General features: G+C 52.9%; 1 protein-coding gene across 14 annotated transcripts in view; it reads left to right on the forward strand.

Moving 5' to 3' along the window:
• Positions 1–6642, forward strand: part of ELN (elastin) — a 32827-nt gene extending 26185 nt beyond the window's left edge. For 8 of the 14 annotated variants that reach the window (XM_086374558.1, XM_086374559.1, XM_086374564.1 and 5 more), the window contains 9 exons: positions 1311–1382; positions 1561–1620; positions 1889–1972; positions 2858–2896; positions 3108–3161; positions 3501–3545; positions 3887–3913; positions 4551–4601; positions 5618–6642. In XM_086374558.1, coding sequence (XP_086230684.1) covers positions 1311–1382; positions 1561–1620; positions 1889–1972; positions 2858–2896; positions 3108–3161; positions 3501–3545; positions 3887–3913; positions 4551–4601; positions 5618–5661 — 476 coding nt within the window. In that variant the 3' untranslated portion in view covers positions 5662–6642. The remainder of the gene's footprint in view (positions 1–1310; positions 1383–1560; positions 1621–1888; positions 1973–2857; positions 2897–3107; positions 3162–3500; positions 3546–3886; positions 3914–4550; positions 4602–5617) is intronic. The other 6 variants (XM_086374561.1, XM_086374563.1, XM_086374569.1 and 3 more) reach the window with 1 other exon arrangement.
• The last annotated feature ends 10000 nt before the right edge of the window (positions 6643–16642 follow it).

Raw genomic sequence — 16642 nt, forward strand, 5'->3', positions numbered from 1 at the left:
TGCCTACAGCCTACATCACAGGGCTGTGATGGTCAGCGTGGAAAAAGGCAGTTTCTAGGACACATTAATGACAGCTCAGCAGACTCCGGCTCCCACCCACTAAATGCCTAGCATGCCTACAGCCCCAGGACAACCCAAACCGCCCCTCACGTTTCCAGCCCCCCGGGGGGGCAGTTCCATGTTGGTGAGGACCATGGTCGTTAAGGCCCCTCAGACCATGACAGTTTCATGGGGCCCAAGGCCAGGGAGGGACCAGGGCTGATGTCCCAGCAAAGCCAGGACTCCTCATCTGGGCCCCTGCCTTGCTGTCAGCAGGACCGTGCCCGCCACGAGGACGTGGCAGGCCTGCCTGCCCCCACCCCCCGACACTTGGCACCTAGGCAGCCCCAGCCTGGCCAGACCCATGCTGTCTGTGTCCCCCTGCATTCCGGCCTCCTAGGATCTGGGCCGGGGCCTCTGCCAGGGAACTGCCAACCAGGTCTGGCCGGTCCACTTGGGGCCATTTTCCATCCGTGTTCCATCCGTGGCGGGCCTGGTAACCCACAGGCCTCTCTCCTGTTCCTTGCTGGCGGCCCTGCTGGTCTGAGCTCGACAGCCATTGCCAGGGAAACAGAGCAGCTAAGGGCTCTGGCTCCAAAGTCATTTCCTGCCCTTGAAGCCGTGAGCACATTGCTTAACTTCTGCTGTGCTTCAGTTTTCTCATCTGCGAAATGGGGCTAACGGTACCTACCTTCCTTGCTGCCTGAAACAATAAGCCGGCTAACGAGCATGAAGCACTGACCATGAGTGTGCCCCTAAAGCACTAGCTGTAACTCCTGGCAGCTCTGTACTGGACAGTGGTTCACACTCAGAGGGCCTTCACACAGAGAGCGTCCTCTCACTCTCCAAACACTTGTAGGTGAACAGGGAAAGGATTGTCATCCCCTTTAGGGTCAGAGAGGTGACAGCTCTGATGAGCAAAGAAACCAGAATTCAAACCCAGGGCTGTCAGGGCCTGAGACTAGTCCTCCACCCTTGGCAGCTCGTGGCCACAGCCACCACTGGGACCACCCGCGGCTCCCAGTGCCGGCCTGGGAGGAAGGAGAGGAGGTGGGCAGGTCAAGGATCAAGACGGGGTCTGCCTTTGTCCAGTGGGTCAGGGCAGAGCCGGGACTCAGACCCGTGTGTCTGGGAATGGACCTCTGTCCTCTGCTCCTTCCACTGGGTCACGTGGCCTTCACCACCTGTCTACTTGCCTAGTGACCTTGGGGTGGGGAAGCCTCGTCCTTCAGAAGTGGGGGAAGGACTGACTTTCCGCCCTCTCTCCACAGGACCAGGAGGGGTCGGGGCCCTTGGAGGGGTTGGAGATCTTGGTGGAGCCGGCATTCCAGGTGGTGTGGCAGGTGAGTTGAAACCCCATGAAGCCTTGAGCACATTGCTTAACCTCTGCTGTGCCTCAGTTTTCTCATCTGTGAAATGGGGCTAATGGTACCTACCTTAGTGGAAACCCCAGGATGGGCTGGGCATTGAGGGAGACTGACCTGTGGAGACTCCCTCCCTGAGCTCCCTCTGTGTCCCCAGGAGTCGGACCTGCTGCCGCGGCCGCCGCCGCCAAAGCTGCCGCCAAAGCCGCCCAATTTGGTGAGCACGGGTGTGAGGTGGGAGCTGCCCTGGGAGTTGGGGTGGAGGGTGTCTGACTACATGCCATGAAGCATATATTCCTGGCCTGCTCCCCAAGGCCTTCAGGGGCATTGTCTCTGGGGGTCCAGCCCACCTCCTGGCCCCACCAGCCCTCCAAGGCCCTTGGGGGCCCAGGCTCCACGTGGGACCTGGGATGATAGCCCCACCCCTCTGCGGACAGAGCCAGCTGCTCTCACTTTCAGGGTTTAATACACAGCTCTCTCCACAGGCCTGGGGGGAGTCGGTGGGCTCGGAGTCGGAGGCCTGGGAGTTGGTGGGCTTGGAGCTGTCCCGGGGGCTGTGGGCCTTGGAGGTAAAGTGTGTTCTGGAATCAGTGAACGAATGGCGTGGGATGTGTGTCTGTGTTTGCATACACGGGCACATACTGAAGTGACTTAGCAGCAGCAGCAGCAGCCTATATGAATGAGATAGAGACTGACTTTCTTTCCCATCTGGCCATACCTTGCTGAGGCGGTCCTCTTTGCCTGGACCCTGCCCACACTTTATCAGCAACTCAAGATTATACTGAGCCCTCCCCCCTTCTCTGGGCTCGTGCAGCATTTGGAGGGGCCCCAGTGGCTCAGCGGGTAAAGAATCTGCCTGCAATGCAGAAAACATGGGTTTGATCCCTGGGTCAAGACGATCCCCTGGAGGAGGAAATGGCAACCCACTCCAGTATTCTTGCCCGGAAAATCCCACGGACAGAGGAGCCTGGCGGGCTACAGTCCATGGGGTCACAAGGAGTCGGACACGACTGAGCGACTGAGCACAGGGCAGGCTTAGAGAGGGCTGCCCCTTGCAGTTGGATGTCCCAATCTCTCCCTCTCCTCTCTCTTTCAATCCGCCCAACCACCTCCAGTGGGAGTTCAGAGAAGGGAAGCAAAGCCTGGAGGAAAATCCCTTTCCCAAAGTCTCTGCCATCGTGATGGACCTTGTGTTAACGTCTCTGTCTCTCTCGGGTCATCGTTGTGTCTCTGACCCAGCCTGAAGTTTCTTACCCTGTGTGCTCCACAAGTCTGGTCACACAGTAGGAGCTTAATAAAGATTTCTGGAAAGATGGATGGATGGAGGCGGGGTGGAGGCATGGTGAAAGCATGAGTCAGTGGGCAGGGGCAGATCGATGGCAGTGGTCAGGAGGAGGACACGACTCTGGGAGGGAGGAGATATTCCTAAGCCCTCCTGCTCCCCATCTTTCCAGGTGTGTCTCCAGCTGCAGCTGCTAAAGCAGCCAAATTCGGTGAGTTACTCCCACAGCCCCCCCGAGCCCAGGCCTGCAAGCTGCCTATACCCCACCCTCACTGCCCTGTCCACGAACCAGCTCAGGCCTCAGTCCTGTTCACAATACCTGTGAAGGATCCTTCCTGGAAATCACGTCCCAGACCCTGAAGGGGATGCTCAGGGCCCCTTACGCTGTGCCTCATCCCGACCCCCATCTGCCCTCTTCTCAGGTGCCGCTGGCCTCGGAGGTGTCCTAGGAGCCGGCCAGCCGTTCCCAATTGGAGGTAGGGGCCACCTCTGCTGTGAGATCCGCAGCTGAGCCTGGCTGGCTAGCAGCGGGGACTCCAGGGCTGTATCAGCACAGGGAACCAAGAGAGAGGGCGGAGGGGACAGTCCGGGAAAGGCCGCAGGGTTGGGGGAACATGTGGGCCTCAGACACCAGGCTGATGAGACTTTGTTAAGAAAGCTGTTTTGCCAGTGGGGGAGGGGCAGTGGGAGGAGGGGATCTTAGGCGGAGAGGAGTAGGTGGCCAGGCCGTGGTGGGTCCCAGGGTCCCACCCCACCCCACCCCATGCCACCCCATGCCCCCACACCCCCACGCCAACCCCAAACCCCTCCTGCAGGAGTCGCAGCAAGGCCTGGCTTCGGACTCTCTCCTATTTTCCCAGGTACGGCCAGGAGCCCCAGCCCTCCTCTTCCCCTGCCCAGAAGGGCTGAGCCAGGCTACAGACTGGGGGGCCCCCTACATCTTTAGATAGTACAGATCTGGGCCTCCTCTTCTTCTCTTCCTCCCGTGCAACATCAGGGAGCATCGGATTTTACAAAACATCATGTTCAGATGAGACAAACTGAGGTTCAGAGAGGATCCAGGGTCACACAGTCACTGGCAGGGCCCCCCACACCCCAGCCCAGAACTGGGCCCCTCTCAGACGAGGCCCACGCTGCCGGGGAGGGCTTGGTGGGCTTCTTAGAGGCGCGCGCCCTCACCACCCCTCTGCTTGCCTTGCAGGTGGAGCTGGGGGCCTGGGAGTTGGTGGTGAGTCTACCAATCTCACAAGTCGGGGCCTCATTTCAAGCAGGGCCCTGAGCTCCTTCGCAGTGTGGGGCGGGGAGGGTCCATCCTACTGAGGGAACGGTTAGTGCAGCCACAGCCCTAGGCTGGCCTTCTGGTGTGGGGGCTTGATGGAGCCCATGGGAGAATCACAGAAGCTGAAAAGGCCAGCCTTGGGGTGTGGGGGCCCCAATTCCTAGAGCTCCCAGCCTGGCACTTGACTGGGCATCAGGAGTGAGACGGGGATCTGGGTCACCCCAGGTCTTAGGGTCTAACCAGAGAGGTTGACGAGGTCTCATAGAAGAGGAAAGATATTGTTGGGTAAGAACAGGGCCTATTCAAGCAGGTGGTCAAGGAGGCCGAGCCTGGAGCCCCTCGGCTGGGGGGTGAGGCTGTCCCTGGGAAATGTGGCCTGGGGTCTGACTGTGGTGGGAGGGGCTGCCACAGAGCTGGTCAGACCTCCAGAGGCTGCAAGGAACGAGGCTGGGCGGGAGGGTCAGGCTGGGGGCAGAGAGGCCTTCAGAACCTGCTGCTACAGGCGCATGGGTGCGGGCTAGTGGGGCGGGCTGGTAGAGGTGGGGAAGCCTGGCCACCTCCCCAACCCCCTGCCTTCCCTCCACAGGCAAACCTCCCAAGCCCTTCGGAGGGGCCCTGGGAGCCCTGGGATTCCCAGGTGAGTAGACTCTGCCCCTGGAAGAGGGCAGGGTGGGGGGACAGGCTGGAGCTGCTGTCTCCAAAACAGATCCTCAGAGCTGAGAGTGGGCCAGGGACCCTCCTGGCTCTCCCAGGCCAGGCCTGGCAAGCCCTCCCTGCCTGGTACCCACACCCCGACTCCTGCAGGGAGAAGCCGAGAGAAAGAAAAGGTGGGGGGAGGAGGAGGGACTGGGAGGGACAGAGGAGGAGAGAGAGGATGGAGGTGACAGGGAGCCCTGGTGTCAGGGAACTGGAGGGTAGACCCTGCAGGGGTCCTGGAGCCACGCCCTTGCTCCAAGGGGCAGACATGTGTCTGGCAGTGTCTGATCACCACCCTCAAGGCCTCTCCCAAGATGCCTGAAAGGGACTCAGAAAAGCCCCAGCTCCACCCTGGCAGTCGCTCAGGCTTTGGATCCCCTTCCACCCGCACCTGCTTCCCACCGCCCCCCCCCCCTCACCCTGAGACGAGGCAGCCCAGGGAGGAACAGAGGCCAGAGCAGTCTGACCTCATTCAAGGCGCCCAGCTCTCAGTCAGGCACCAGCTGGTGCTTGCGGCCCATGACCCTACTTGCTTTCTTTCCCAACAAACACCCTGGATGAGCTCTGCAGAGATATGGTGTCTCTACCACTAGGCAGCTCGCTGCCACCAGGTGGCGGTAACGAGCCACACCTTGCTCCTGCAGGGGTAGGCGCTAGTCCAGGCCCCACGACCGACCCTGGTGGCTTGATGATTTGAAACAAGGTTAACCAGTCAGATCCTCCCCAGGAGAGGGCAAGAGCCCTGCTACCATCCACTTGCCCAGTGGGAGTTTGCACAGTGAAAGGGCGCGGAGTTTGGCCTGGGGTGGTGGCCAGGCTTCCGCCTGGCTTCCTGGAGCCTCTGTTTCCCATGGTGATAATGTGGATGTGAGAAGAGCTTGGAGTTGGGCAGAGTGGGCAAGGGCTTGAGCACCAGCGGCCAGGACTGACTGGGGGGCGTGCCTCCCCTGCACCCAGGTGGGGCCTGCCTGGGGAAATCCTGTGGCCGGAAGAGAAAGTGAGCTTCCCGGGACCCCTGACTCACGACCTCATCAACGTTGGTGCTACTGCTTGGTGGAGAATGTAAACCCTTTGTGACCCCACCCCCCTTTCCCATGCCCCCTCCTAAGTTCCCACCCCGGGTGGGAACAGGGCAGGCCGGGCGGCCTTGGAAATCCACAGGGCAAGGAGGCAAGAGAGTGGTGGCCAAGTGGGCCCCGGGAGGCCCCCCTCCTTCAGAGGCAAGGGGTGGGTGGGCTTGGCCCCCTGCCCCGACGCCCTTCCCGCCCAGGAACTCCCCCTTCACACACTCTCCATCTCTAGGGGAACTTGGTGCTACATGCTGGTGCTCTGACTCTTCCTGCGGGGAGGGAGGAGGGAAGGGCAGCCCCTTAGGGACCCCCCCTCCCTGGGGCTCCTCTGAAGATGGTGCAGACACTTCCTGGGCAGTCTCGCCTCCCACTGCCCACCAGGACCCACCTCTGGCTGCGGTCCAGTTGGTACCCAAGCATCGAAACCCTCATGCTGGATTGGGTCACACCATCTCTTGGCCTCCTTGGCCCCCCTTTCCCCGACCCATTGCTGTTCCCTATGTCCGAAGACTCCCCCCGCCCCCATATTGGGAACAGCCCTCTTGCTCTTGTGGAATTCATCCGCCCATCTGTCCATCCGTCCGTCCATCCTTGTCCTGGTTTGGCCGCCCGGCACCCCTAGCTGGCTGGGCACCCCCACCATCGACTTGGTTAACCTGTCATGGCAGCCTGGGCCCAGCCTCCACCCCATCGCACACACCCCTACGAAGGGGCCCCGAGCCTCTGGGTGTGAAGAGCTGTACCAGCTGGGGCCGCAGGAATCTCCGCCCAAACCTGGATCTCCCCCCACGCAGTACTGTATCCCCGTCCCCTCCTCGAGCCACTGTACTTCAGAGCATTTCTCCCCCGCCCCGCCCATCTCTATGTGTCTCGCTGTGATAGATCAATAAATATTTTATTTTTTGTCCTGGACATTTGGGGATTATTTTTGATTGTTGATGTTCTTTCATTTTACTTGTGTGGTTTATTGGAAAAAAACAAACAAACAAACAAAAAACCTTTCTTTTTTCTGATCTGGGGAGCTATATCCCCATTAGAAAATTCATTTTAATCACTTTGGTATAGCTCTGGATGAAACACACATTTAAAAAAAAAAAGAATTAACTGCTTCAGAAAAGACTAATAAATGAAAACATTTTAAAGGAAACCGTGTCTTGGCCTCCTTTGTAAGCTCTCATCTGCCTTCAGTTCCCGGTCCAGGTAGGGAACAGGGCTCGGGGAAACTCGGGGAAACTTGGGTCTTCCCAAATGGCGCTTAGGTAAAGAATCTACCTGCCAATGCAGGAGGTGCAAGAGACGCACATTCGATCCCTGGGTCAGGGAAGATCCCCTGGAGAAGGGAATGGCAACCCACTCCAGTTTTCTTGCCTGGAGAATCCCATGGACGGAGAAGCCGAGTGGGCTACAGACCATGGGGTCGCAAAGAGTCAGACACGACTGAGCGACTAACACTTTCACTCTACCAAAATCATCTGCCATTGACTTCTGGTGAAAGGATCCTTCTTCAAGTTCAGCCTGTCCTTTAAAAATGATAATCCCTTTTAGGGGAAGCAGGGAAGCCAGTCTGACGCACTCATCCCTCCGAGGAGATGGGCTCACCCAGACACACGTTCCCCAGCCCTCACCCCTCAGACCCAAGTCCTTGGCCTCTGGATGCTGTGGCTGCAGCTGGATGAGCGGAGGAAACAAAAATGACCCTTCTGTCCAGACCAAACCTTGACCTTGGTGAACAGCCAAGAGAGAAGAAATGGTCCAACCGAAGAAAAACAGGAGCATGCTTCCCTCTCAACGCTCCCTCCCTGTCACACCTGGCATAAGGCACCACTTTGCTTCCTGACAAATTATAAAGAGGGACACCCTGCTGGCTCAACAGGAGACTGAGTACCACCCTTGACTGCACCCATTCCCCAGGGCCGTCCCCCTCCCCTCGGGCCACTCATCCATCTGATGCGCCCTCCCGGAGCCCACCCCTCCCTTCTAGAGCACTCTGGGTACCAGATTCCAAACTCCCCTCCCCAAACCACCAAGTCCACTTCCAGGGCCCGTATGGGCTAGTGTCCGTCCTCCCCAGAGACAACCCCAGGGCCAGTGGGCACCCGGGGAAGCCACAGGGGTGGCAAGGAGGAGCTGTGTTGGGAGTGCAGGTGGGGTCTGCCCGTGTAGACGCTAGTATCCGCACATCTGAGAACAAGGGCCCTCACGCTGCCAGGAGTCTGGCTGGAAAGACACGGGTGTGGGGCGATGCTCAGGGACCCAGTCCCAGAGGACAGCAGAGCGCAGGAAGCAATTTACCAGGCGGAGAATAGTGCAGAGAGTAGGGAGGATCAGGCCTCTCAGGGAGGAAGAGCAGCCCCGTGAAGGCCCGCAGTGCCTGGCCGGAGCGGCCAGAGCCCAGGAAAAACGGAGGATGGGTCAGAAGGGGGTAGGGGTGCGTTTGCAGAGACCGCAAGGGGCTGCGGTGACCATCAGTGAGGAGGGACAACTTGCCCAAGAGCAGTGGCAAACGAGATCGATTCATCACTTATTTGTTCATCGAAAAGATCCCTTGCTCATTACTCCACAAGCTCTCCAGACTCTGAAATTTGGCCGGCTCCAGCATTCAGCCCTGGGGGCCCCCTGCTGTGGTTTCTCATAATTTATGACTTTAAATACCATGTCCGCATTAGCAATTCCCAAACTGATACCTCCAGCACAGACCTCTCCCCTGAACTCTGGACCTGCACGTTCACAGCCAGTTCCTAACATCCCCACCTGAAAGTCTCATAACCCTGAGTGGCATGGGTTCCCCCCTCCCACCCCCACCATAACCTGCTCCCCTCTGCCCCTCGGCACCTTCCCCATCTCAGTTCCAGGGGTTCAGGCTGCAGCTTAGGAATCCTCCTCTCCTCCCATTTCACACACCAGATTCACCAGCAAACCCCAGGGCACCACCTTCAGAGGGTGACCAGGGTCCAACCAGCCCTCCCAACCTCCAGGGTCCAGGCCCTGGTCCACAGCAACTCTTGCCTAGACAACTGACACAGCTTCCAGACTGGGCTTCCCCATCCTGACCTGGCTCCTTTTCAGCCTTCGCTTCACACAGCAGCCAAAACAATCCTTTTAAAACAAAGTCAGCTCAGGTCATGCATCTGCTCAAAATCCTGCAGCGGCTGCCGTCTGCCCAAGCCAGAGGCCCGTCCATGGCCGAGGAGCCTCTTAACTGAGTTAGACCAGCTGTTCTGATCTTGCATCCTGCTACCTGGCCCCCTACCAGCCACCCAACTACCCTGCCCTCTCCCCATTCCTTGCGGGCAGAGGCCACCCCATCTCCGGCCAGCACCTCTGCTGTCTCCCTTGCCCAGAACGTCCTTCCCTCTGCTATCGACGTGCTTGGCACCCTCACCTCCTTCAGGTCTTGACTCAAATGTCACCTTCTCAGAAGGTGCTCCCCTGACCCTGTTTCTGAAATTGCAAACTCTAGGGAATTCCCTGGTGGTCCAGGGGCTTCCCTGGTAACTTAGCTGGTAAAGAATCCCCCTGCTGTGTGGGAGACCCCAGTACAATTCCTGAGTCAAGAAGATCTGCTGGAGAAGGGATAGTATTCTTGGGCTTCCCTGGTGGCTCAGCTGGTAAAGAATCCGCCTGTAATGTGGGAGACCCGGGTTTGCCCTGGGTTGGGAAGATCCCCTGGAGAAGGGAGTGGCTACCCACTCCAGTGTTCTGGCCTGGAGAATTCTATGACTTGTACAGGCCATGGGGTTGCAAAGAGTCAGAGATGGCTGAGCGGCTTTCACTTTCTTTTCCAGTGGTTGGGGCTTCCCAGGTGGCGCTAGTGGTAAAGAACCCACCTGGCCAAAGCAGGAGACATGAGTCCGCATGACTGAAGCAACTGAAGTGGTTAGGATTCCTGACTTTCACTGCTGAGGGCAAAGGTTCAGTCCCTGATTGGGGATGGCGAGCTATACCTTCCTCCAACACTAGGCCCTGCCTTCTCTTTCTCCAAGCACCCGTGACCAACACCCACTGTCATGTCGCGACGTAACACAGCACACTTTGTTGTTGTCGTTTAGTCATTAAGTCGTGTCCGACTCTGCGATCCCATGGACTGTAGCCCGCCAGGCTCCTTTGTCCATGGGATTTCCCAGGCAAGAATCCTGGAGTGGGTTGCCATTGCCTTCTGCAGGGGATCTTCCTGATCCAGGGACGGAATCCGCGTCTCCTGCACTGGCAGGCCGATGCTTTACCGCGGGGTCATCAGGAAAGCCCAGAGTGCACTTTGCTTCTTTGTTTACTGTCTATCCACACCATAATGCAATTCCCTGAGGATAAACTTTGTTGTAAGAATAAGAGAGATTAAACTCCCTGCTGTCACTAGTTATACACGCTGGGAGAGAGATGGTGATTTAGTCGCTAAGTCGTAGCCGACTCTTGCGACCCCCGTGGACTGTAGCCTGCCAGGCTCCTCTGTTCATGGGATTCTCCAGGCAAGACTCCTGTGCCAGGCTGATAACAGTCTCAAGGAGACCTGGGTCCTAATCCCCGAAACCCTGTAAATACCACCGCTTGCTAGTAGTCTGTTCAGGCTGCCATAGCAAAGTGGCACAGGCTGGTTGGCAGAAATTTATTTTCTCACAGTTCTGGAGGCTGGAAGTCCAAGATCAAGGTGTCCACAGGGCCAGTTTCTCCTAAGGCCTCTCTCCTCGGAGTGCAGGTGGCCGCCTTCTACCTGGGTCCCTGCATGGTCTTCCCTCTGTGCATATATGTCTCCTAACCTCCTCTTCTTATAAGGACACAAGTCGTAGTGGATTTGAGCCCATTCTGACAAATTTTTATTTATTATTCTGACACCATTTTTATTTTAGTTCTTGTATTCATTTCATTTTTGTGTGTATTTTTCAGTATTGATTTATTTGGCTGTACCGGGTCTTCGTTGCCGTGTGAGGGCTCTTAGTTGTGGTATGGGGGAGTCTTAGTTCCCTGACCAGGAATCAAACCCAGACCCCCTGCATTGGGAGCATGGAGTCTTAGCCACTGGACTGCCAGGAAAGTTCCCGATGACCTCATTTTAACCTAATCGCCTCTTTAAAGATTCTATCTCCAGACACAGTGACATTCCGAGATGTTGGGGGTTGGGACTTCGACATATGAATTTTAAGGGGGCATGAATTTTAAGCCCATGGCAGCTACCTTATATGAAAAAAGTTTTTGCAGATGTAATTAAGAATCTTAAGATGAGGATATTATCCTGATGGGCCCTAAATGCCATCACAAGTATCCTTAAAAGAAGCTAGGAGACTTGTGTGCCAACAAATTGAATAACCTCCAAGAAATGAATAAATTCCTAAAAACACACAATCTGCTAAGACTGAATGGTGAAAAAAAAATAGAAAATCTGAACAGACTAATGGCAAGAAAGGAGAATGAATCAGTAATCAATCCTCCCAACAAAGAAAAGCCAGGACCAGATGGTTTCACTGGTGAATTCTACCAAATATTTAAAGAAGAATTTATACCAATTCTCCTGAAACTCTTCCAAAAGACTGAAGAGGTGAAACAGATCCAAGTTCATTCTAAGAGGCCAGCATTACCCTGATACCATTTCGTTACTCGGAAAGCCGGACAAAGATACCACAAGAAGAGAAAAATACAGAGAAATGACATTAGCAAGGTTGCAGAATAGGAAGTCTTCAGCCCACATACCCTCACAGAAACAAGCCTAAAATTCATCCAGAACCTCAAAAGACCCCAAACAGTCAAAACAGTCTTAAACAGGAAGAATAAAGCTGAAGGCATCACTCTTCCTGACTTCAAAATACATTACAAAGCTACAGTAATAAAGAAAAAGAGAGAGTCCAATGGAACAGAATAGAGTCCAGAAATAAATCCATGCATTTACGATCGACTGATCTTCAAGGGCTTCCCTTGTAGCTCAGTTGGTAAAGAATCCGCCTATAATGCAGGAGAACCGGGTTCAATTCCTGGGTTGGGAAGATGCCCTGGAGAAGGAAATGGCAACCCACTCTAGGGTTCTTGCCTGGAGAATCCCATGGACTGTAGCCTGCCAGGCTCCTCTGTCTGTGAGGTCACAAGAGTCGGTCACAACTTAGCGACTAAACCACCACCACCAATCTTCAACAAGGGTACCAAAAACACACAACGGGGTAAGGATAGTCTCTTCAATAAACGGTGCTGGAAAAAACTGAATATCCAGATGCAAAAGAAGGAGGGTGAACCCCCATCTCACACCATACACAAAAATCGACTCCAAATGCATTAAAGACAACTGTAAGGCCTGAAACTATCAAACGTTAGAAGAAAATAAACATATAGAAGAAAAATATATTAGAAGAAAACATAGAAGACAAGCTTCCTGACCGTGGTCTGGGCAACAGTTTTTTTGGATAAGACCCCAGGGGAACAGATGGCAAAAGCAAAAATGAGCAAGTGGGATGGTTTTAAACTAAAAAGCTTTCTCACAGAAGAGGAAACCATCAACAAAGCAAAGAGACCACCGACGAAATGGGAGGAAATATTTTTGGATCGTATCTTTGATATAGGTAAATAGCAAAATGTATTTGAAACTTAAGCAACTCGAAAATCTTTTTTTTTTATAATCCAATTTTTTAAAATAGGCAAAAAATCTGAGCAGACATTTCTCAGGAGAATGCATCTACGTGGCCATTTGGTAAATGAAAAGGTGCTCAGCATCACTAATCGTCAGGTGATGCAAATACAGATCAAAACCACAATGAGATATCACCCCTTTCCTGTTAGAATGGTTTCTTATCAAAAAACAAAAGATAACAAGTGTGGGAGAGGACGTGGAGAAAAGGGAACCCTTGTATACTGCTAGTGGGAATGTAAGTTGGGACAGCCATAATGGGAGAATGGTATGGAGGTTCCTTGAAAAAATTAAAAATAAGGATTTCCCTGGTAGCGCAATGGATAAGAATCTACGAGTGGATCGAACCGTAGTCTGGGAAGATTCCACATGCCTCGGGGCCTGTACGCTAAAGCCCACGAGACACAACTACTGAAACCCGTGTGCTTAGAGCCTGTGCTCCGCAGCAAGAGAAGTCACCGCCAAGAGAAGCCTGTGCACTGCAACGAAGAGCAGCCCCTCTTGGCCGCAACTAGAGAAAGCCCTTGTGCAGCGACGAAGACTCAGCGCGACCAAAAATAAATAAATTTAAAAAAAAGAAAAGAAAAGAACTATCATATGACTCAGCAATTTCACTTATGTGTATATAAGTGAAGAAAATGAAATCACTGTCTTGAAGAGATATTTGCACTCCCATGCTTGTAGCAGCACGATCCACATTAACCAAGATATGGGAACAAAATACGTTTCCAACAACAGAGGAATGAAGAGAGAAAATGTGGAGTATTATTCAGCCTTAAAAAGGAAGGAAATCCTAAAAATAAATAAAGGAAGGAAATCCTGTCACATGCTACCACACGGAGGAAGCTAGAGGACACCTTGCTGAGTGAAAAGCCCGTCACAAGGGAAATTCTGTACAATCCCACTCGGATGAAGCCTCTAAAGTAGTCAAATTCACGGGAAAAGAGTGTAGAACGGTGGTCACCAGGGGCTGGGGGAGAGGGGGAAAGAAGATGGACTGTTTAATGGGTTCAGAGCTTCAGATTTGCAAGATGGAAAAGTTTTGCACTCCGTGATGATCTATATGGGAAAATACTCTTTAAAATTTTTTGGCTATATGTGCTCATATCACTGATTCACTTTACTGTAAACCTGAAACCAACACGTATTGCAAATCAACTATATTCCAAATAAATAAAGAAAGGCTTTTTTTTCCCAAGTATTGGGGAATTCCCTGGTGGTCTGGTGGTTAGGACTCTATGCTTCCACTGCAGGAGGCACAGGTTCGAGCCCTGGTCGGGGAACTAGAATCCGGCAAACCAAACGGCATAGCCCCCCAAAAAAAGAAAATTAAACTTTTGGAGATCTGTTTCACAACAGTGTGAATGTTACAGTTTACCCTGGAACAACATCCATTTCAGCTGGGAGTGTCCATTTATATGCAGATTTTTTTCAATAAAGATAGTACCTGTATTTTCATTTTACAGGCCTTTGATGAAGTGTGGGGAAAAGTTTGTGTTTGAGTAGAGATTGCAATTTGCAGAATCAAAACAACAGGGAGTTGAGTCCTGATTCTTTTCAGTTTCGGCTTCCTGGCCTGGGTGAGTCATCATCTATCAACTCTTTTGGTTTTAAGGCAGAGATAGCAGTGTGCAGATTTTACGACTGTGTGTGTGTGTGTGTGTGTGTCTGTGTGTCTGTGTGTCTGTGTCTCTGGGGGCAGTGGGAGTGGGCAAGAGGGGGTGTTGGTGGCCCTAACCCCCTGAATTGTTCAAGTATCAACTGTACTTAAACCACTGACCTGTATACTTAAAAATGGTCAAGATGATTCATTTATACTATGTGTGTGTTTTTTAAAATACAATTTTAAAAGGAAAAGAAGCCGGAAAGGGAAAGGAACAGATTCTCCTCTAGAGACTTCGGAAGGAATGCAGTCCTTGATTTTGGTCAGTGCAACTGAGTTGGGACTTGTGGCCTCTGGCACTGTGAGCACAGTAATTTGTGACAGCAGCCACAGGAAGCGAACACAGTGAGCAAACGATTAATCCTAACATCAGGCGAATCAGTGCTATGCGGATCAAAAGCCAGGGAAGGAGATGGAGAGTGAGGAAGAATGTTAAGTCAGTTGGGATGGTGGGGGACACCTGATCTCAGGTGAGAAGCCCTGTGACAACCCCTTGCTTGGGAAGTTATGAGAGCAGAGAGGTGCACTGTGGTTATTGAAAAAGAGCAAAGGAGAGAAGAAATAGGAGCAAAGAGTAATCAGGGACGAGGTCCCCTAATGGCTGCGGTAAGAGTTTTGGGTTTGAAAGTAAGGAAATGTCACACTTTGACCCACGTGTGCAGAGGCATCATGGGGGAATAACCCGGGGGCAGTTGTACCCAGCTAGACCAGGGAGGAGGGTGGCTGGAGGGAGAAGCAGTGGAGTTTGGGATTTACAGGGAACCAGTAGAATCTGCCAATAGGATTTGCTGATGGATCAGGAACTCGCCTGCCAATGCAGGAGAAGTAAGAGAGGCAGGTTTCAATCCCTGGGTCGGGAAGATCCCCTAGAGGAGGAAGTGGCAACCTGCTCCAGTATTCTTGCCTGGAAAATCCCAGGGACAGAGAAGCCTGGGGGGGCTACAGTCCATGGGATTGCGAAGAGTCGGACACAACTGAGTACACACACACGGGTGCAAGAAAAGAAATAGGGAGAGAGGAGTTGAGGATGTCTTCGAATTTTGGCTGAGCCACTAAAGGACAAGGGTGTCATTTACTGAGATGAGAAACACTGAGGGAGGAACAGATCCGGGCACCAGTTAAGAGCTCTAATCTGGATGCATTCAGTTTGAGGTGCCCATGTGTCATCCAAGAGATGCCACAAAGATATTTGGGTCTTTGTGTCCACAGTTCAAGGAGAGGGCAGGGGAGTCACCGAGCCACGTGTCTGGGTGAGGTCACACAGAATGGGCAAGGAGGGGGCAGGCTGTATCTGACAGCAGGGATCCTGTGATGCCAGCTCTCTGTCCCTCCCTGGGCTAGAACACTTTAGGCTCTGGCCCCTGTCCTGGGTCACAGTCTTGGGCTCATCCTGTCGGTGTTCCTATGCAGCCTTTTGGCACCAGCTTGTGTTCAGCCAGGCCACAATTTGGCAATTTGGGCAAATCCTAATCACTGACCTGGAGTAAAAGTGAAAATGTTAGTTGCTCAGTTCAATTCAGTTGCTCAGTCATGTCCAACTCTTCGCGAGCACACCAGGCCTCCCTATCCATCACCAACTCCCGGAGCTTGCTCGAACTCATGTGCATTGAGTCCGTGGTGCCATCCAAACATCTCATCCCCTTCTCTTTCAATCTTTCCCAGCATCCCAGTCTTTTCCAATGAGTCAATTCTTCACATCAGGTGGCCAAAGTCTTGGAGCTTCAGCTTCACCATCAGTCCTTCCAATGAATATTCAGGGTTAGTTGCTCAGTTGTGTCCAACTCTTTGCAACCCCATGGACTGTAGCCCACCAAGCTCCTCTGTCCATGGGATCCTCCAGGCAAGAATACTGGGTTGCCATTCCCTTCTCCAGGGGATCTTCCCCACTCAGGAATCGAACCCAGGTCTCCTGCATTGCAGGCAAATTCTTTACCGTCTGAGCCACCAGACCTGGAGTAAGTCTTTCCCAATAGGGCTCTGGACCCCTAATCCCAAAACTTGTATCACAAACACAATCATTAAAATATTTTTTAGCAAACATCACATATATATTTGCCACTTGGATGGCAAATGGGTACCTAAAACTTAACACATCTAAGCCAGAGATCTTAATTTGTACCCAAATTAATATTTGGGAATTCTGTGGCAGTCCAGGGAATTTAGGACTCAGAACTTTTGTTGCTGGGGGCCCAGGTTCAATCCTTGGTAGGGAAACTAAAAGCCCATAATCCGTGTGGTACAGCCAAAAAATAAAAATTTAATATTTGTTCCCCAACACACACACAGACATATTCACTTACAAATTACATACCTTCTTGTTTGTATAAATTATTTTTAAAATGTTCGTCACATAACAATGCAAAAATAGAATCTAAGAAGAATGTTCTAAAGATGAAAGTGAAAAGTGGAAGTGTTAGTTGCTCAGTTATGTCCAACTGTTTGTGACCCCACGGACTAGAGGAGCCACCCAGGCAGGGTTCTCTAGTCCATGGAATTCTCCAAGCAAGAATACTGGAGTGAGTAGCCATCCCTTTTTCCAGGGGATCTTCCCAACCTAAGTATTAAATCTGGGTCTCCTGCATTGCAGGCATATTCTTTACCACGTGATCCACCAGGGAAGCCCCTGGTTCTAAAGATGAGATGAACAA

Source organism: Bos grunniens, chromosome 25 (assembly GCF_055505025.1).
Source record: "Bos grunniens cultivar Pamir isolate PY7600 chromosome 25, Bosgru_T2T1.0, whole genome shotgun sequence".
In the NCBI taxonomy this organism is placed as follows: Eukaryota; Metazoa; Chordata; class Mammalia; order Artiodactyla; family Bovidae; genus Bos; species Bos grunniens.